The sequence below is a fragment of the Cyclopterus lumpus genome, chromosome 18, assembly GCF_009769545.1.
Source record: "Cyclopterus lumpus isolate fCycLum1 chromosome 18, fCycLum1.pri, whole genome shotgun sequence".
NCBI classification, from domain to species: domain Eukaryota; kingdom Metazoa; phylum Chordata; class Actinopteri; order Perciformes; family Cyclopteridae; genus Cyclopterus; species Cyclopterus lumpus.
Window position 1 is genome coordinate 6813759 of NC_046983.1, and position 17172 is coordinate 6830930.

The 17172-nt window shown below is 43.4% G+C and overlaps 1 protein-coding gene across 4 annotated transcripts; it reads left to right on the forward strand.

The window, feature by feature from the left end:
- Positions 1-237: 237 nt before the first annotated feature.
- On the forward strand, positions 238-16377 carry rcor2 (REST corepressor 2). 4 transcript variants are annotated; one of them, XM_034556711.1, is made up of 14 exons: positions 238-523; positions 3984-4109; positions 5685-5741; positions 6794-6874; positions 7476-7528; positions 7617-7778; positions 7929-8053; positions 8396-8462; positions 8664-8903; positions 9453-9530; positions 9846-9903; positions 11028-11095; positions 11328-11480; positions 13820-16377. In XM_034556711.1, exons 2-14 carry the CDS (start codon positions 3986-3988, stop codon positions 14165-14167), a joined length of 1614 nt encoding a protein of 537 aa, XP_034412602.1. In that variant the 5' UTR covers positions 238-523; positions 3984-3985; the 3' UTR covers positions 14168-16377. The 4 variants fall into 4 exon arrangements, with proteins under 4 accessions (XP_034412602.1, XP_034412603.1, XP_034412600.1 ...); XM_034556709.1 differs by lacking the exon at positions 238-523 and adding an exon at positions 1685-2139; XM_034556712.1 differs by lacking the exon at positions 9453-9530 and having other exon boundaries at positions 279-523; positions 13820-16374.
- Positions 16378-17172: the final 795 nt, after the last annotated feature.

A 17172-nucleotide genomic window follows, 5' to 3' on the forward strand; every position in this document is an offset into this window, starting at 1 on the left:
ACCGCGCCGTCTTTCTCCTTCTATTCAAACGAGATTAACATTGGATAATAATCAAAAATGGGAATTAGCAGGTAGGCAGTTTTAAAAGCTGTTTTCCCCCTGAAGCCTTTAAGTACAACATGCTACTGAATTAAACACGCCAGCGTGTCAAATTAAATGTTTAGTGGCAAATCTAAAAATTAAGAGTCGGCTACACTAAATAGTTTTATGGGACTACTTTTTGTCAATCCAAACGGCTGGTTGGGAGAGGCGAACGTATCGGGGCGGATGTCCACCTCACTTTTCCCCGGGTGTTGTCTGTCTCCCCAGCACACACACACACGCACACACACACATCCACGGCTGCTTCCATCTATCCACGCTGTTCACTTCATTGTACTGACTGAGCGCATCAATTAGGCGAGAATTAGGCTGTTTCAGATGCGGTAACTGTCTCCTCGCGGCTTCGAAGAGGATTACAACCCGCGGACGGAGGGCGCAGAGAAGTTTTGAGTGCGGCAAAGCGGAGAGAAGCGACGCACAGGTACAGTGAGACTGTTATCTCGACTTCCAACTAGTGCCGTTACTAATGTAACGCGAGGGTACTTAGCCGCAAGCTAACGGGCTAACGTTAGCATCCCAACGACCAACTAGGTGGGACTTCAGCTTTGCACTTTGAGGAGGAAAATGTCGCCTGATTTGCGGCGTGCAGCCTCCGGGAATCACTTGTGACCGCTCCAACTGCTCCTGTTTGCGGCCAAACGTCCAGAAAGAGGCCGGCTCGGCTTATAATCACCCAGAAAGCGAGTTTTTTTTTTTCGTACTTGGTTCCGGCGTCAGTGGAAGTAACAGCAACGTGAGCGTGGGGAAAACAAAAGGACTTCAAAGTCTGACCCACAACACAGATATGACTGTTCAGGGAAAGCTGTGGAAGGAAATATTGATTTATTTAAATTCATTATTTTATTTTTTTTTAAACCAACGTTGCTCGAATAAAACCACCGCATGCGAATCCACCTCGTGTTTTTGGGGTTAATAATGATGTTTGTAGTTTATAGAAAAAACAAGGTTTAGATTTTACATATGATAAAAAATAATGATTAAAAAGCTCATACTTATATTATAATGGCAACGTTACCTTTTCTAAAATAACAATACAAATCCTCTTTAAATGTATACTCTTGTGATCCGTGAGCACATTATTAGTCACTATTGTCAACGTTGTCAGTAGGCTATGAGTCAACAATGATGCATCAAGGAGGACCAGACTACACATTTTAGAGATTTGTGATATAGAACAAATTTCAACAAAAAAAATGTAAATATATATATATATATATATATATATATATATATATATATATATATATATATATATATTTTTTTTTTTTTTTTTTTTTTTGAAGAGACTTTCCCTTAAACTTGATAAACCATGTTTTAGCAGTTGTTTTTTGTCACAGAATACATAATCAGATGTCCACATATTGAAAGTTTAGGAGCAGAGCGAGAAGTTCCTGAAAGGTTGTGTAAACAAATTACTGAGCATAAATGAAGAAATACACGTGCTACTACAAACACACGCTGCCTCGTCGGGTTCGCAGTTGGGTCGTGGTCGTTTTGTGGCTCTTATTGGTCTTAACAGTTACTCGGTCTGCCAGAGATCGAGGCTATCGTGGCGGTGTTCGTGGCTACCACAGCCCCCTGAAACACTGAAAGTGAACCGAGACGGGACTACACATCATCATCATCCCCCCACACACAAACCATTGTATAGCATTAGCGAGTTCCCGAACTTAAATCCACCGAGACACCCGTAAATAGACGGAGATGTGTGCCTGCGTTTGGATGATATGAGTTTCCAGGGAAGTTGGGGACAGCTGTTGTGTTCTCGGGTGGCCACCGGGCGCCGCGATAGACAAAGACCCCCAGAGAGCCTCAGACACTTGTATTGTCTACCGGAGTTTGGACATATGCGAATGAATCTCTCCGGTTGTAAAAAGTTACCCCCCCCTCGAGTTAATGTCGCCCGTCTGCCATGTGCAACCCCGAGCCGGGCTTTGTTCTGGTCGCAGTTCAGGTTGGGGCAACCGGCGATGACGTTGCCGACGCGAGTGGCGAAGGAAAGCGAACGTGAGCGTTCAGGAGTTTACGCTGTGATCCGTGAGTTATGGCGCTCTTTGTTTTGCGGGTCGTGACCACAGTGTGTTTGCGCACGAGGAGGAGGGAGTTTGGTTGGGTTACTTTCTGCTGTGCGTGTCCTGAGCTGACCGTCTAGTCTTTTGTGCTGCTGTGAAACTCGCTGGCCCAGAGACCGAGACACACACACACACACACACACACACACACACACGTACACACAGACGTAATGATGTAGCACCGCGAGACCATGGATGACCCCTTCATGCAGGATTGCTCTCCCTCCACTGCACGTTTCTTTTTCAGATGCTGCCACTTGTCAGCTGTGCTGTTGTGATGAAGAGGCAATACATGTATTTGTAATGGTTTGTGTGGCGTGCATAGGTTTTCATTTTTGCAGACTGGGAAATGATGTCCTAAATAAAAATAGGGCATCATTATTTTGTGGCGTCTTAATCTTAAAAAAATGGATTATGCATTGACAGAATATGGTCAGAAGTATAGTGAAAACTGCCCATCATCGTCTATACAGCCCAGGTTAACTTGTTTATACAGTTTGTTTTTAACAAATAGTCAAACATCTAAATATATTGCAACTAGAGATTTGTTTAGCACCTTTTGCTTTAAAAAAATGACACAAATGATTATTCTATTATTATAATTGGCTAATCATTTCACTACAACTCTTCAGTAATGTTTAATTTAGGTTCCTTTGCTCATCTGAACAATGTTCTACTGCTGCTAAAAGCAATACTCTGATTGAATGTCAGAATAGTGTTTCCTATGCTCGTATCATATCTAATCTGCTGATTGTGTTGTCAATCAATCGTTTGATCATTTGGTTTATAAATGTCGGGCAAAAAACAGCAGCAAATCCTTTCAGAAGTTAAGACGTTTAATCTATGAATTAATCAACCTTTTTGCTTGAAAAACGTCTTTAATGATAAATTGATTACAGTGATGCACCTGATACCACAGATACTGACTTGCAGCCATTTTACCGACTTTGTTGAGTGGATTGGATTTTTGTGAATCGGCAATAAGCGACCTATTCACAAAGATTAAATAAAAAGTCTTTGTCAATCTGCGTTTACATTCACTTGGTTACGGCGGGCTTCCAGCCACCCTAAACCCTGACATCCTGTTACCGTATACATAGAGGTTCCACAAAGCGAAATATACAGATTTAATCTGGAAAAAGAGAGCACTGGTTCTTAGCATGTTCTTAATCAACTGGAGTAATAAAGACAGACTGGAGCTTATCAGTTTGGGCCCTGTGATGAACAAAAAGAAGACGTGCCTGTGGATTGTGTGTTGAGGCGCTCTTGAGGTCAATATTAGGTGGGAGAAGATCCGAAGTCTTAAAAGACGTGTTTAACGAGAAGCTCTGAGCTCGATGTCACCAGACCAATTAGATCTCCAGAGGCCGTTATCAACGGGTTCTTAATGTGTCTCGGTGTGTCTCTGGCATCCGCCAGAGCAAATCAAACTTAAGCGCTCAGATTCGTCTGGTTCCCAGGCAACCAAGTTCTGGCTATTGAGTGATTTATGAGGGCCGGGGAGAGATAACCGAGAGTTGTTGAGTGTGAATAAGGGTTTCATACAGTAAACCAGTGTTTGGAAAATAAACCCAGCTCAAGGGGAAAATAATGGGATTGCTTCCAAGGTAGCAGCATACGGTTCCGCTCTACTTTACAAGAGGGAATTAGGTTTTTATGGGGTTTCAAGTGAAAACAAACTGCTACCAACTCGCTAATGAAAAGAGACTGAAGTGATAGTTTTACAAGGGACTGAATCATACTCAAGACAGAAACTGTATTTTGGTACAGGGGGACATTTTACATGTAGTGTCTGTGCTTTTGTTGCAGCCATGCCCTCCGTGATGGAGCGCTCGGGGTCCGGGGTCCTGTCCAGGAGCAGAGCCAAGACCGTAACCAACGGCAACAGCCTACCACACTCTGAAGAGGAGAGCAGCGACGAAGAGCATGCTCATGGTAGAGACACACACACACACTGAAGTATAATCTACTGACCTTATCTGAATTCAATGGGTTAGTGGGCGATTGAGCTACTTAATGTCTGGGTTTGCATGAGTGAAGAGTACAGTAGACACACATTGCCATTGTACAGATGCATCTTGCCAGCTGTCCCGGTTGCATTCATTGCATTGCTGCAGTGCTTCTTAAGTCCCTGCACACTGCTCCCCTCTGTCCTCCACCCCCTTCCCACATTTATCCCTCCCTGTTATCCTCTGCCCACATGCATCTTTCCTTCTTCCATTCTCTTCCTGCGCCACTGGCTTGCTGTTGATTTCTTCGTTTTCTTAACGGTTATCTCACAAAGCACATTGACTAAAGATATCTTATTGGATCGGACAGTTCAACTGGAATGTTTAGCGACCGTCCAAAAAGCCACCGCCCTAACATTATTGCAACCCCCACTTTCGTCCCGGCCTCCATCTTTTTTAAATTTATTTCCCCCTCATTTCTTGCGTCCTTTCATGCCCCTTCTTTCCTTCCATCCAGTCTTCCTTACTCATCCCTGTCCCTTCTCCACCCATTTATTACCACCTACTCCAGTTTCTATCATCCTCGTCTCCTCCCTTCCTGTCCTCTCTCCCCGAGGAAATCGTAATCTGTCTCTTCTTCCTCCTAGTCTGCCTCTCTTGGTCTCTTCACTCTTCGCCTTCTACCGTCTTTACCACATCACTAATTACTTAATGTCTGCCATCCGCTGTCATACTTCTCTCTCTCTTCCCCCCCAATCTGTGTCTCGTCTGTATAATTGTCACTTAGTGATGACAACAGGCTGAAAATGTTAACTGCATTAAAGAGAGCATGCCAAAAGGTATTTTGGCAATATATATATATATATATATATATATATATATATATATATATATATATAAGGTTTCTGTTGACTTTGTATTGTTCTCTTGTAGAAAGAGACGGACTAGATGCTGTGATTTCAAACTGGAGTCCAACCAAACTGTTCAGAAAGCCAATTGTGTGGATATGCCCAGGATAAGTCGTTGATTGATCATGTCCTAAATGGTCGTCAATCAGAGACAAAACAGCCAAATCATTCACAATCAATTTCTAATGTGTGAGGAACAAACTCCCTTTGACAGGCTGCAGCTGTTATTTAACCGCATCAGATATTTAGTGTTAGATGTGTATCTGCAGATGCATAAAGGTCTGAGATTGGGATCAGGGCCTAAAACTGAGACCTGGGCATCCTCACCAGGGTCAGATGGTCAATCTATATATTATTTTCAAAGAAGAGGAAGTTACCTGGATGTAACTCCAGTTCTAAGAGTACATGCTCTGCCCTCTAACGGGTATTGCTATTGCAGAGATAAACTAATAGTGACACCTGTTAGAGAGTAGAGCATAGAATATGATTATTACTGTCAGTTAGTCACTTTTCCATGGTATAGATGATCCTTCTGTCTTCTGTCATCCAGTCTGTCGAGCTATTTAACTTCTTGGGAAATCTACGGGAATACTCATCCCCCATCCTTCTGGGAAATAGAAACTCACATTAGTCTTTTGTCTCTTTTCCTACAGACAGTATGATCAGAGTGGGAGGAGACTACCAGGCTCAGATACCAGAGTTCAAACCAGGTAAGCTGAGAGAGGAAAGCGCGCGAGAAAGATGACAGAGATGAGAATCTGAAGGTTAATAGAGGGAAGTAGGGACGAAATCGGGGCTGAGAAGGAGACATAGAGGTGAGGAGGACATTGCAATGGAGGAAGAAGGCAGGGAATGCAAATGACCAGTCATGGTTTCCCCTTCTCTCCAGGAAATGGAGGGGAACAAATTAGACATGTGGATGTGTGGCAGAGGTTCCAAGGTTGTCCTCGCTCAGTAATGGGAAATCCAAAAATAGTGACGTTTAATACACACGTCTTGGATTGTCAGGGTTTACATAAAAGCTCAAGTAATCTGTGGTATCTTGAAAGGCCTTAAATTAATCCCTTAAATAATTAGTATTACGAATGACATCATGCAGCAAAACGCTTCTTTTTCAGATGGGTGGTTTTGTAGAATAAATAAAAGGATTAGCTCTGCAATATTCAAGCCTTTTATTTTATTCATCGTATCTGCTTTAGTAAACGCTCACGTCAAATAATTGTTTCATAACGGTCTCTAGCGATTTAGTTTAGTTTGAATACTGTTTCATGAGGAATGAACGGGTATAAAGATTCTTAAAGGGGGCTCATTGAAACGCGCTGATACCTTCATGTCGCTGTAAAGTGGCTGAACTCTGAGGAAACAATCGCCAGAGGAAGTTGTCTCACAACCAACAGATTGCACCAGATGAGGGAAGAAGCAGGCGAACGGGCTTCTCGTTTAACGTCTGCATTTTGGCCAAACGCAGGTGTTGATTTCCCAAAGCGGCTGTCAAGCCACCGGCTTCCTCTTCTCCTCAAAGAGGAAGCCAAAGATGGAGCCTAGACGGGAGACATCATGCTAATGAGAGGGAGGAAGAAAGTAGCAGCTCAGTTTGATGAGATGACAATCGGGCAGAGAGAGAGATATTAGGAGCTGAAAGATCTTAAGCGATGGGGGGTGGATTACAATAACCTCACATAATATATTAATTTAAATGCCTAATGTGTTTACTTTGTGGTACAGCAATTACAAAATGTCCTTGTTTGTTTTTGGTTACCAGACAGTCCAACCCGCTACAATGAGAAGGACCAGAGGAGCATGTTGGTCTGGTGTCCCAACAGTCTACTTTCTGATGCAATGTGTAAGCTCCACACACCAAACGCCCTCATTTCTTTATAAGTCCTGGTCCTCATCTTTCTCTCTCTCTTGTTTCTGGTTCTTCTCTTTCCTATCCTTTTTTTTCCTATCCTTTCTATTTTTTCCCTATCCTTTTTCCCTATCCTTTTTTCCTATCCTTTTTCTTCTCTTTCCTATCTTCCTGCTGACTCCACTCCCCAAAACCGGACTGGTACACTCCAAGATGTCGTCCTTTTATGCAGTTCTTTGGTTCCCCTATTTTAGTTTGTCTGTTCTGCTTTATTTTGTATTTGTAATTTTCTATTCCTCTATTGTGTTCATTGCCTATATGGCATTGTCTCCTTTGCCTCATGTATTTTCTGAAATGTTTACTTGTATTGATGTTATGTTTTTACCTTGCTTCTATGTAGAGCACTTTGTAAACCCTGTTTTTAAAGGTGCTATATAAATAAATAAATGTATTATTATTATTATTATTATTATCCTTCTCCCTCCACCATATTGTTGTGTTTTATTTTTTTCCTCCTCCTTTCTTGCACTACATCATATTTCACGGATATTTCTTCACTCCGTAACCTATTTTCTTTTCTCTCGTCCTATCCCAGTGGACGAGTATATCCTGATGGCTAAAGAGAAACATGGCTACAACATGGAGCAGGTACGGCAGACGGCAACTTACTCAAAGGATCAATCCATTTTTAAACATCAGAAGAAAATGCATAAAGGATCTTTCTCTTTTCACTCAGGCTCTGGGCATGTTATTATGGCACAAGCACGATGTGGAGCGCTCCCTTGCTGACCTGGCGAACTTCACCCCCTTCCCAGATGAGTGGACGGTGGAAGATAAAGTGCTGTTTGAGCAGGCCTTCAGCTTCCATGGCAAGAGCTTCCACCGCATCCAGCAGATGGTGAGAGACCGGGCGGATACACGCGCACGCACGCACGCACGCACACACACACACACTCTGAGTATTTAGTACAGAATTTACTGCAATTTTCAAAAACCCTTTTAATATTTAATACTCAATTTATAAAATTCCTGTATTGTTGTTGTGCAGCTTCCTGACAAGCTGATCTCCAGCCTTGTGAAGTACTACTACAGCTGGAAGAAGACCAGGACCAGGACTTCTGTCATGGACCGACAGGCCAGGAGGCTGATCAGCAAGAGGGAGAAAGAAGATAGGTATGAGACGCCATGAAACTTTAATGATCACCTGAAGGGAGAGAGACAGACTGGTGGGGGGACAGAATGAGGAAGAATGCATGTTGGAGGAAGGACTGAGCAGGAAGGAAACATAAGTTCTCAGCAACTACGCCTCTGAGAAGTGACATTTACAAAGCTTCATTGTTAAATGACACTCCTAAGCAAGTCGTCCTGGAAAACGAGAGTCTCATGAATACGAATGAGATACTTTGATGTTACCGCTTGTCATTTTCAGTTGACATTCTCGAGATTTTAAATGAAAATTAGACGATTACCATGGGGGGTGGTTAGTTAATTTAATTTTTTTACTTTTTCCTCTAGTAATGATGAAATTGAGGAAGCAGACCCTGGCAGTGACAGTGACTTTGAGATTGACACCAAGAAAGAGGTGAGAAATATAAAACCTAATAGTTGTTGTGTGCGTGCAGGCATATGTAAAGTGTGGGTTATTGGTCATCACTTGTCTGAGGAAATCAACCTTCTTCAATACCAACATCATTTATTAAACATACATGGAATGCTGCCTCTTTGAATGGTTTCTTCTTGCGGCTTTATTTCTAATATTTGTGTTTATTCTCTGCGAGCACAGGCAGTGAAACAAAACCCCAACAACGCCAACACTGACAAGGCGACCCCCAGTCGCACCGGGCCCGTGAAGAAGGAAAATCTCGGGGCTCAGTACCGCCATCACCCGCTCAGAGCTCGCCGCAGGCCACCCAAAGGCATGTACCTGCAGCAGGGAGACATCGTTACTGTGTCGGCCTCCCAAGATGCCGGGGTGCACACTTTACGAAACCTGGACACGCAGTTGGTGTCACTCAAGAGACAGGTATGTACAGTCTGTCACTTACTCAGCGATAGTGCCACACATACGACCAGTTGTCTTACAAGAGGCTGGTCAAGAGAGAAACCAGTTATAATCAAGCAGTGTTTGATCCCTTGCCAACCGGTAATGAGGAGGGTGGGTCCAATAATATGCAAAATTAGCCACAGACGGACACAAAATGCACATGCACGCACACACTCACGCACGCAACCACGACCTTCTAGAGGTCGTTTCAAGGACCACCAACGGGATTTACTGTGTTTATAACTATGTATCTGCCAGTAAAGGTGACAATTTAACACCTCCTCCAAAGCGTTATATATATATATATATATTCAATATATTAATAAATTGTCACCTTTTTATGTGATGAATATAATTTAATTCAGGCTTTTTCCAAACATTTTACAAGCAGCTTCCATAACATAACTGTTCATAATTTTACACTGCAACTGCATGTTTAAGTAACAGAAGCTTCTTTGTGAATGTGCGAATAACCAATAAACACCCTGCGCTGTCCCCTCTCTCTCTTCTCTACACTCTTCCTCTCAGGTCCAGTCTATTAAACAGAACAACAGTAGTTTAAAGCAGAGCTTAAATGAAGGTGTTGACACTTTTAAACCTGCTGAGGTAATTTTGTTTAGCTTACTTTTTTCCACCTTTCTTTTCCAATGTCCCTTACTTTGCATCCTTCATCTCTTTGAGTTGTTTCCTAAGCGTACTCACACTTCTTCATCTCTGATCTCTCGCTCTCTCCTCTTGCATGTATTCACTCTGCCCTTCCCAAACTCCCCCGAGATATTAATTTCACCCCTTGTGGGACTGAGATTAGTTTTAATCTGCCCTTTTCTCTCTCGCTGTCATTTTCACCCCTCTCTCTTGTCCCGTTTTCTTCTTTCTTTCCACCTCCCTCCTCACACTCTAATCTCTCCCTCTCTCCCTCAGCCTGTCCCTAAGATGAACTCTCGTTGGACCACAGAGGAGCAGCTCCTGGCTGTGCAGGGTGAGTAAAGGCTGCAGCAACATCTTCCTCCCCTCTTCCAGAGTCACCAGTGCCAGCGCTTCTCTTCCTAACATATTCATATTCATATCTTCCACACACAGTATTTGCATGTGGTGCTGTGCTTCCACAGTACCGATACTGTGGAAGCACAGCACCACATGAGATATATCACCTGAAAAAAAAGTTGCGTTTAATTACTGTAGTGGAGCTTGTGTCCATCATCACGATTCACTGTATAGTGTAATCACCATTTGTTGTATTGTATTAATTATATTATTCCTCATGGAGTGGACTCAAAATATTCCACAATGCTGCATAAATTGGTCTGCAATAGACAGACAGAAAAAACTGTCAGATAAAAAGGACGGTTTTGTGTCGGAAATATTTCATTTACTTTCTTTTTTTAAATTAATTTGACCATCTGACAGCTGTGATGTGTTTGTTTCCATTTAGCAAAAAGGATGACTTTCTATCGTACTGGCCTTTTATAGTTTGACGCAACAGTAATGGGATTCAGATTCCAGCTGTGATTTAAGGAATTAAAAGTTACGGGAGAAGTAAAGCAGCTACTGTTCAAAAACAGTGTTGACGGTACTTCATCAGTTAAAGAGGCCGTTGTCTTTATCGAGGACATTTCAATGAGTTATTCATTAGGAGGATTCATGGCTGATGAGGTTATTTATTGATCTCGTTACGGACACAGCTCTGCATAAATGGGTGTTAAGTTGTGAATGATGCATTTTGTAAAGCGTAGTAACCAAGCGGCTGCTGTTGGTGTGTGCCTTTTGAGCAACGCGTTTAACTCCCCATCAGCTGCAGCTGTGTAATGCAAAGCAGAGGCTGAAATACATGAATGTGTGTCTATGATATAAGAGTGGATCAGGGCAGGCCTGCAAAAGAGCAGGTGCACGCAGCTAGCCCACCTCTGATGAAGGTTAACAGAAAACGCATGCATCATCAAGCCCGTTCATTTCATTCTCTCTTCCTGTCTCTCCTTTCTCACTCACTCACACTCACACTCACACGACAGACAGCAGACTGTTTTTGTTGCCTTTTGATGGCAATGAATTGGTCGTGAGTGATGCATAGACACAGTAAACGTTTTTTTACTGTCTCTTCTCCAGCTATCCGTCGCTATGGTAAAGACTTTGCAGCCATCGCTGAGGTGATCGGGACCAAGACGCCAGCTCAGGTGAGCCTCCTCTTTCATCTCTTTTTGTGACCTCATTCTAACCCTCAATCCACCCAGCAGTTTATTCTCTGTGAGCTCGCCTATCAGCTTTTTATCTCCCCTCCAATATAATCTTCATTATCCCGCCTTTATTTTTGTCTGCTGACCTCTAATCTCTGTGTCCTTGAACGCAGTACAACATTTCTGTCCTCCCATTTCGTCTCCAACTCTCCGTCTCTGCCCGTCTGTTCAGGTGAGCTCGTTCTTCGTGAGCTACCGGCGCAGGTTCAACCTGGACGAGGTGCTGAGGGAGTGGGCGGCCGAGCAGGTGGCCACCAGCCGAGACCAGAGAGACGCCAGGAGGAGCGGCGAGGACGTGGCAGATGGAGCAGCTGAGGAGGACGAGGTGAGCCGGGACAGCAGACGCACACGATATAAAGGACACCTGAAGTTATTCATAGGTTTTAATCTTGCGAACGGTTTGAGCAAAAAAAGTTTGTTAACAAGTTGATCAACATTTAACAGCATGCCATAAGATATTGACCTTCTCATCAAATCCTTTTAAAATGCTGCACTATTCCATTTAATCTCATTTTAGTCATTCATATTTTTCCTGTAAACCATGATTGCATCTTTATAAAAGTCCATAAAGAGTAAAAACTATCGCCAGGTATTCTGAAAGAGTTGTGCAACTCAACTCTGTTGAGGCGTAATGAATGCAGGAACTACATGAAATGGCTGGTTTTAGTTCCAGATTTGATAAAGTGTCCTTGAGGCCCTGAGGAAGAAAGAGGAGAAAAAGTAGATCATTAACAGGACCATTAACTGCATGCTTAGTCACACAAAATATATATACAGTGGTATGAAAAAGTTTAGGTACCCCTGATCATTTTCAAGATTTTCCTTTATGTATCATTGGTTGTTCGGAACAGCAATTTCAATTAAATAGATCATATAGCAGACAAACACAGTGATATTTAAGAAGTGAAATTAAGTTTATAGGATTTACAGAAAGTGTGCAATAATTACTTAAACAAAAGTAGGCAGGTGCATAAATTTGGGCACCCCAACAGAAAAATTACATCAATATTTAGTAGATCCTCCTTTTGCAGAAATAACAGCCTCTAAACGCTTCCTATAGCTTCCAATGAGGGTCTGGATTCTGGTTGAAGGTATTTTTGACCATTCTTCTTTACAAAACATCTCCAGTTCAGTCCGGTTTGATGGTTTCCGAGCATGGACAGCCCGCTTTAAAACAGACCACAGATTTTCAATGATATTCAGGTCTGGGGACTGAGATGGCCATTCCAGAACGTTGTACTTGTTCCTCTGCATTAATGCTTTGGTAGAATTTGAGCGGTGTTTAGGGTCGATGTCTTGTTGAAGTATCCAGCCCCGGCGCAACTTCAACTTTGCCACTGATTCTTGAACATTGTTCACAAGAATCTGCTGATACTGACTGGAATCCATGCGACCTTCAACTTGAACAAGATTGCCAGTACCTGCACTGGCCACACAGCCCCACAGCATGATGGAACCACCACCACATGTAACTGTGGGTAGCAAGTGTTTGTCTTGGAATGCTATGTTCTTCTTCGGCCATGCATACCGCCCCTTGTTATGTCCAAATAACTCAATTTTAGTTTCATCAGTCCACAGCACCTTATTCCAAAATGAAGCTGGCTTGTCCAAATGTGCTTTAGCATACCTCAAGCGACTCTTTTTGTGGCATGGGCGCACATTCCTCTCCCATACAGCATCTCCTTGTGCAAAGTGCGCTGAATAGTTGAACGATGCAGTGACACCATCTGCAGCAAGATCATGTTGTAGGTCTTTGGAGCTGGTCTGTGGGTTGAGTTGGACTGTTCTCACCATCCTTCGCCTCTGCTTATCTGAGATTGTTCTTGGCCTGCCACTACGGGCCTTAACTAGAACTGTGCCTGTGGTCTTCCATTTCCTCACTATGTTCCTCACAGTGGAAACTGACAGCTGAAATCGCTGAGCTAGCTTTTTGTATCCTTCCCCTAAACCATGATGTTGAACAATCTTTGTTTTCAGGTCATTTGACAGTTGTTTTGAGGCTCCCATGTTGCCAGTCTTCAGAGAAGATGCAAAGAGGAGAACAACTTGCAACTGGCCACCTTAAATACCCTCTCATGATTGGCTTCACCTGTGTATGTAGGTCAAGGGTCAATGAGCTTACCAAACAAATTTGGTGTTCCAATAATTAGTGCTAAAGGTATTCAAATCAATAAAACAAGGGTGCCCAAATTTATGCACCTGCCTACTTTTGTTTAAGTAATTATTGCACACTTTCTGTAAATCCTATAAACTTAATTTCACTTCTTAAATATCACTGGGTTTGTCTGCTATATGATATATTTAATTGAAATTGCTGTTCCGAAAAACCAATGATACATAAAGGAAAATCTTGAAAATGATCAGGGGTGCCCAAACTTTTTCATACCACTGTATAATATATATACACACACATACACACAGAAGCAGGTGGTTGTAATATTAAGTTATCTCCTGTCATAAGATGAATGTCTCCTCTTCATCATATAGCAAACATGCCATCTGTCTCTATTTACTTTAACTCCTCCACCTCCTCTGTCGTCTTTGTTTTCTCACAACTGTTCTCCAACTGTCTTTCTCCTTATCTTACTTCATCATATGTTGTCTACACCGTTTGCCTTACTCCTCCCCCTCCTCCTGATCTGTCTGCCTCCTCCCTCCCCTCAGGTCAAAATGGAGGACTCTACCACAGACATCACCGGCGGCTCCTCTCCTCCCTCCTCCGCTCAGACCACTTCCTCCCTCTCCCAGCCTCCTCCACTGCTGCGCCCTGCACCTCCCTCGGCTCCTCCTAGCCTCCTCCGGCAGCCCCCTCCTCTGCAGACGCGTCCACTCCAGAACCGAGCGCCCCACAACCACCCCCCGCCTCCGCTCATCCGGCCCGCTGTGACCACCTCCTCCACCTCTACCGGGAGCTCCAGCCTCAGGGCTTCTCCTCCCAGCTCCTCCTCTGCTGCGGGGCAGATGCCCCCTTCGCTGGTCGGGCTCAAAGTGGAGCAGCCCAACTCTCATTGATGTGTTAACACACACATACACACAAAAACACACACACACACACACACACATAACTATAGGAATAGAAACACACACAAATTAGCATGAAAACAAACACAATGCTTTCTCTTCTCTCCAGAGAAAGTTCCTTCACCCTGTAACTCCATCACTGCTCGTCTTTGTTCGTGGGACCATTACACGTCACATGACCACTCTATCATCAAACACGCTCAGGTCCCCAAGGTGACATCACAACTCCTAAAATGCAGGAAGAGTGTAAGGACCTTGCCCCCCCCGCAGGTCTACTTAGAAAGGCAGTGGCCTAAAGCCCCTTTACTGTACTAACAAACACCTACCTCCAGACCGTCGTTCTCTAGTGCACACACACACACACGCACACACTCTCTCTCTCTCTCTCTCTCTCTCAACAAGCTAGGAACTCAAAACAAACACTACCTGCACACTTCTGAACAACACAAAAAGAGACATTGGATTGTCAAGCTGTTGAAGAAAACCATGACCGCAGAGAGCAAAACCCACCTGCTCGTTTCCATGGCAACTGCTGAACATCTGGATTGGAGGAGTGTGGTTGAACACACACACACACACTACATATCTTCTCTTTACTGTAGGTTGCACTGGGCAGGTATCAAGTGACTCAAACAACCTTCAGGGAAATGAAATAATGAAAGAAGAAGACTTTCCCTCACGTGAGCCAGGAAGTCATGCGGAAGGGCGTCACTCAAGAAACTGCCCTTTTCCTTTTGAGCTTTGCTTTAAAACTTGAACCCTCTTAGGAGTGAAAAAGGTACTTTTGCAAACGGACCAAAATGCCGGTGCCGAGTTTACTGATTAACTTGCTTTTAATAGTCAAAGCCGTTTGCTCAGAAATGGGAAAAACCGAAGAGCAAGAGATCATGTCTCCCTCTTCTCTCATAGCCATGTGTTACTAGTATTAACTGGAGTGATGTTTTCCCTTTTTCTTTGACTAGACTTTTAAAGTGAGCCTTAGGCAGGTAGTTAGTTATTGTAAGTAGTTTAGATAGTGCATACTTTATTATGATGATTATTGACTTAGCACTAAGGAGTCAGAGCCGGTTAATACACCGCTTGTTCCTCACTGGCGCCAACTGTTCATTACTGTTGAGGAACGTTTTCAGAAGTCCACCTTTGGCCTCTGTGGAAAATATGTGTCGAGGACAGATGTTTTTTTTGTTTGTTTTTTTAAGCGGGTTTACAAGGGAAGGGGACGCCTCACCTTGCAGATAACCTTAAATAAAATGTTCAGCCAAAGTCTGCTATTGCTTTAAAAGCTCATCGTTCCACAGAATTCCCACGTCTCCAATTAGCTGCTGAGCATCAAAGATGAGTGTTTGACATGTTACTGTGTGGGCTTGCTTCCTACGTGGTGGACGCAGGGGAAAAGGTAAAAACAAAAAGGTGTTTCATGGAATAATTGGGCCTTTTGGTAAACACCTATTTGCTTTCTTTCCGAGAGTGAGACAAGAATATTCGTACCACACTCGTGTCTGTCAGGTAAATGTGAAGGAACCTTTACCAGCAGCCGGTTAGCTTAGCACAAAGAAAGGAAACCAGTTAGCATGGCTTTCTCCAAATGGGGCTAATCCACCGATCAGCAGCCCACTAATGAACATGTTGGATATTGTTTTAATGCGTATCGAATGTGTATCGACGTTGGTAGTACAGACATGAGAGAGAGGATTCAGTGGAGCCGGTTGTTTGATGTTGCCAGCTCTAAAACTAGTTTAAAGTCCCGTGTCACAGGTTGGAGTGCATCTTAAAGAAAAGTGTGCGTCTCGGTCCTGTCGCAGTGCGTTTGTCGGCCTCTGTCCTGCTCTAGTTCCTAATTGACTGAGGACATCGGACGGCCTCATGAAGTAAAGACTGTGTGATGAGCGGCTGCGGTCACCAGTAAGTCTCCGTCTGCATCCTTCGTCTGCGTCTCGCTGCCTTTGCAAGCGGCTCCGGGGCCACAGGTCATGTATATTAAACTGTTCAGCGTTCGCTGGGCAGGAGTCGAAGGGGTCCATCACTACGTTGGGCTTTAAAGTGGCTTGTCTTTTGTCTTTAGCGTGGACTTGTTTTCTTAACTGTTTCCTTCCTCCAAAAAACGGCCTGTGTGTACTGTATGTGAGAAGTTGTTTACATTGTGGAAACTGAACCGCTTGTGTTTGACAAATGATTTTTTTTAGAATAAAGAAATGACCAAATAGTCCAGCGTTGAAGGCGGGTTATATATACACACACACACTGAAGTCATGGATCTGAATGCATCCCCCCCCCCCCCCCCCCCCCCCCCCCCACATTCCTGAGCAGCTGTGAGGACAGTGTTGGGCTTTACCTGTGACCCAATGAGTTAATCTGAAATGTGTTCAAAAGCCTCTCTGCTGTATAACTACATTATCCTCCACATGAAATGTGACGTTACAAGTCTGAAAATTAAACAAAAGATCGACTTGCGTGTACACGTCACGATCCTTTGATCCTCAGGAATACTTCTTGCACACCTGAAAGTGACCCAGTTGTAAGTTCCACACCTGCACAGGAAACAGTCAGTTGACGCCCCCTTCTGCTAATGTGAAGTATCACCGGTGGCTTCTTACAAATGGATTTGAACTAGCAGCATGTTTTCATCTTCATTTACACAACCGTTGGGCTCCTGATAAAATTAAATGCTGGTTCAATTACTTTATTGGGCAGCAATTCCACTTTTCTCTAAAGGCTGTTAAGATGTGTTTTGTCTATACAGGATTAGAGCTGAAGAGGGGATTGATATGAAATTGGGCAGAATGGAGGTTTAGTAAACAGGCAAACTGCAGTTTCACATTGAGCCTCCTGAAGACTTCAGAAGCTCTGTTACTGCTTTCAACAGTACATTCAAGATGTGCTCAATAAAATGGAATTATGAACATTGACAACTTCATGACGCTGCTGAGGATGATCATGTGATATGAGCGAGCGCTCCAGCTACTAAATGGACCTTGTGGCGAGACTTGGCCATCATG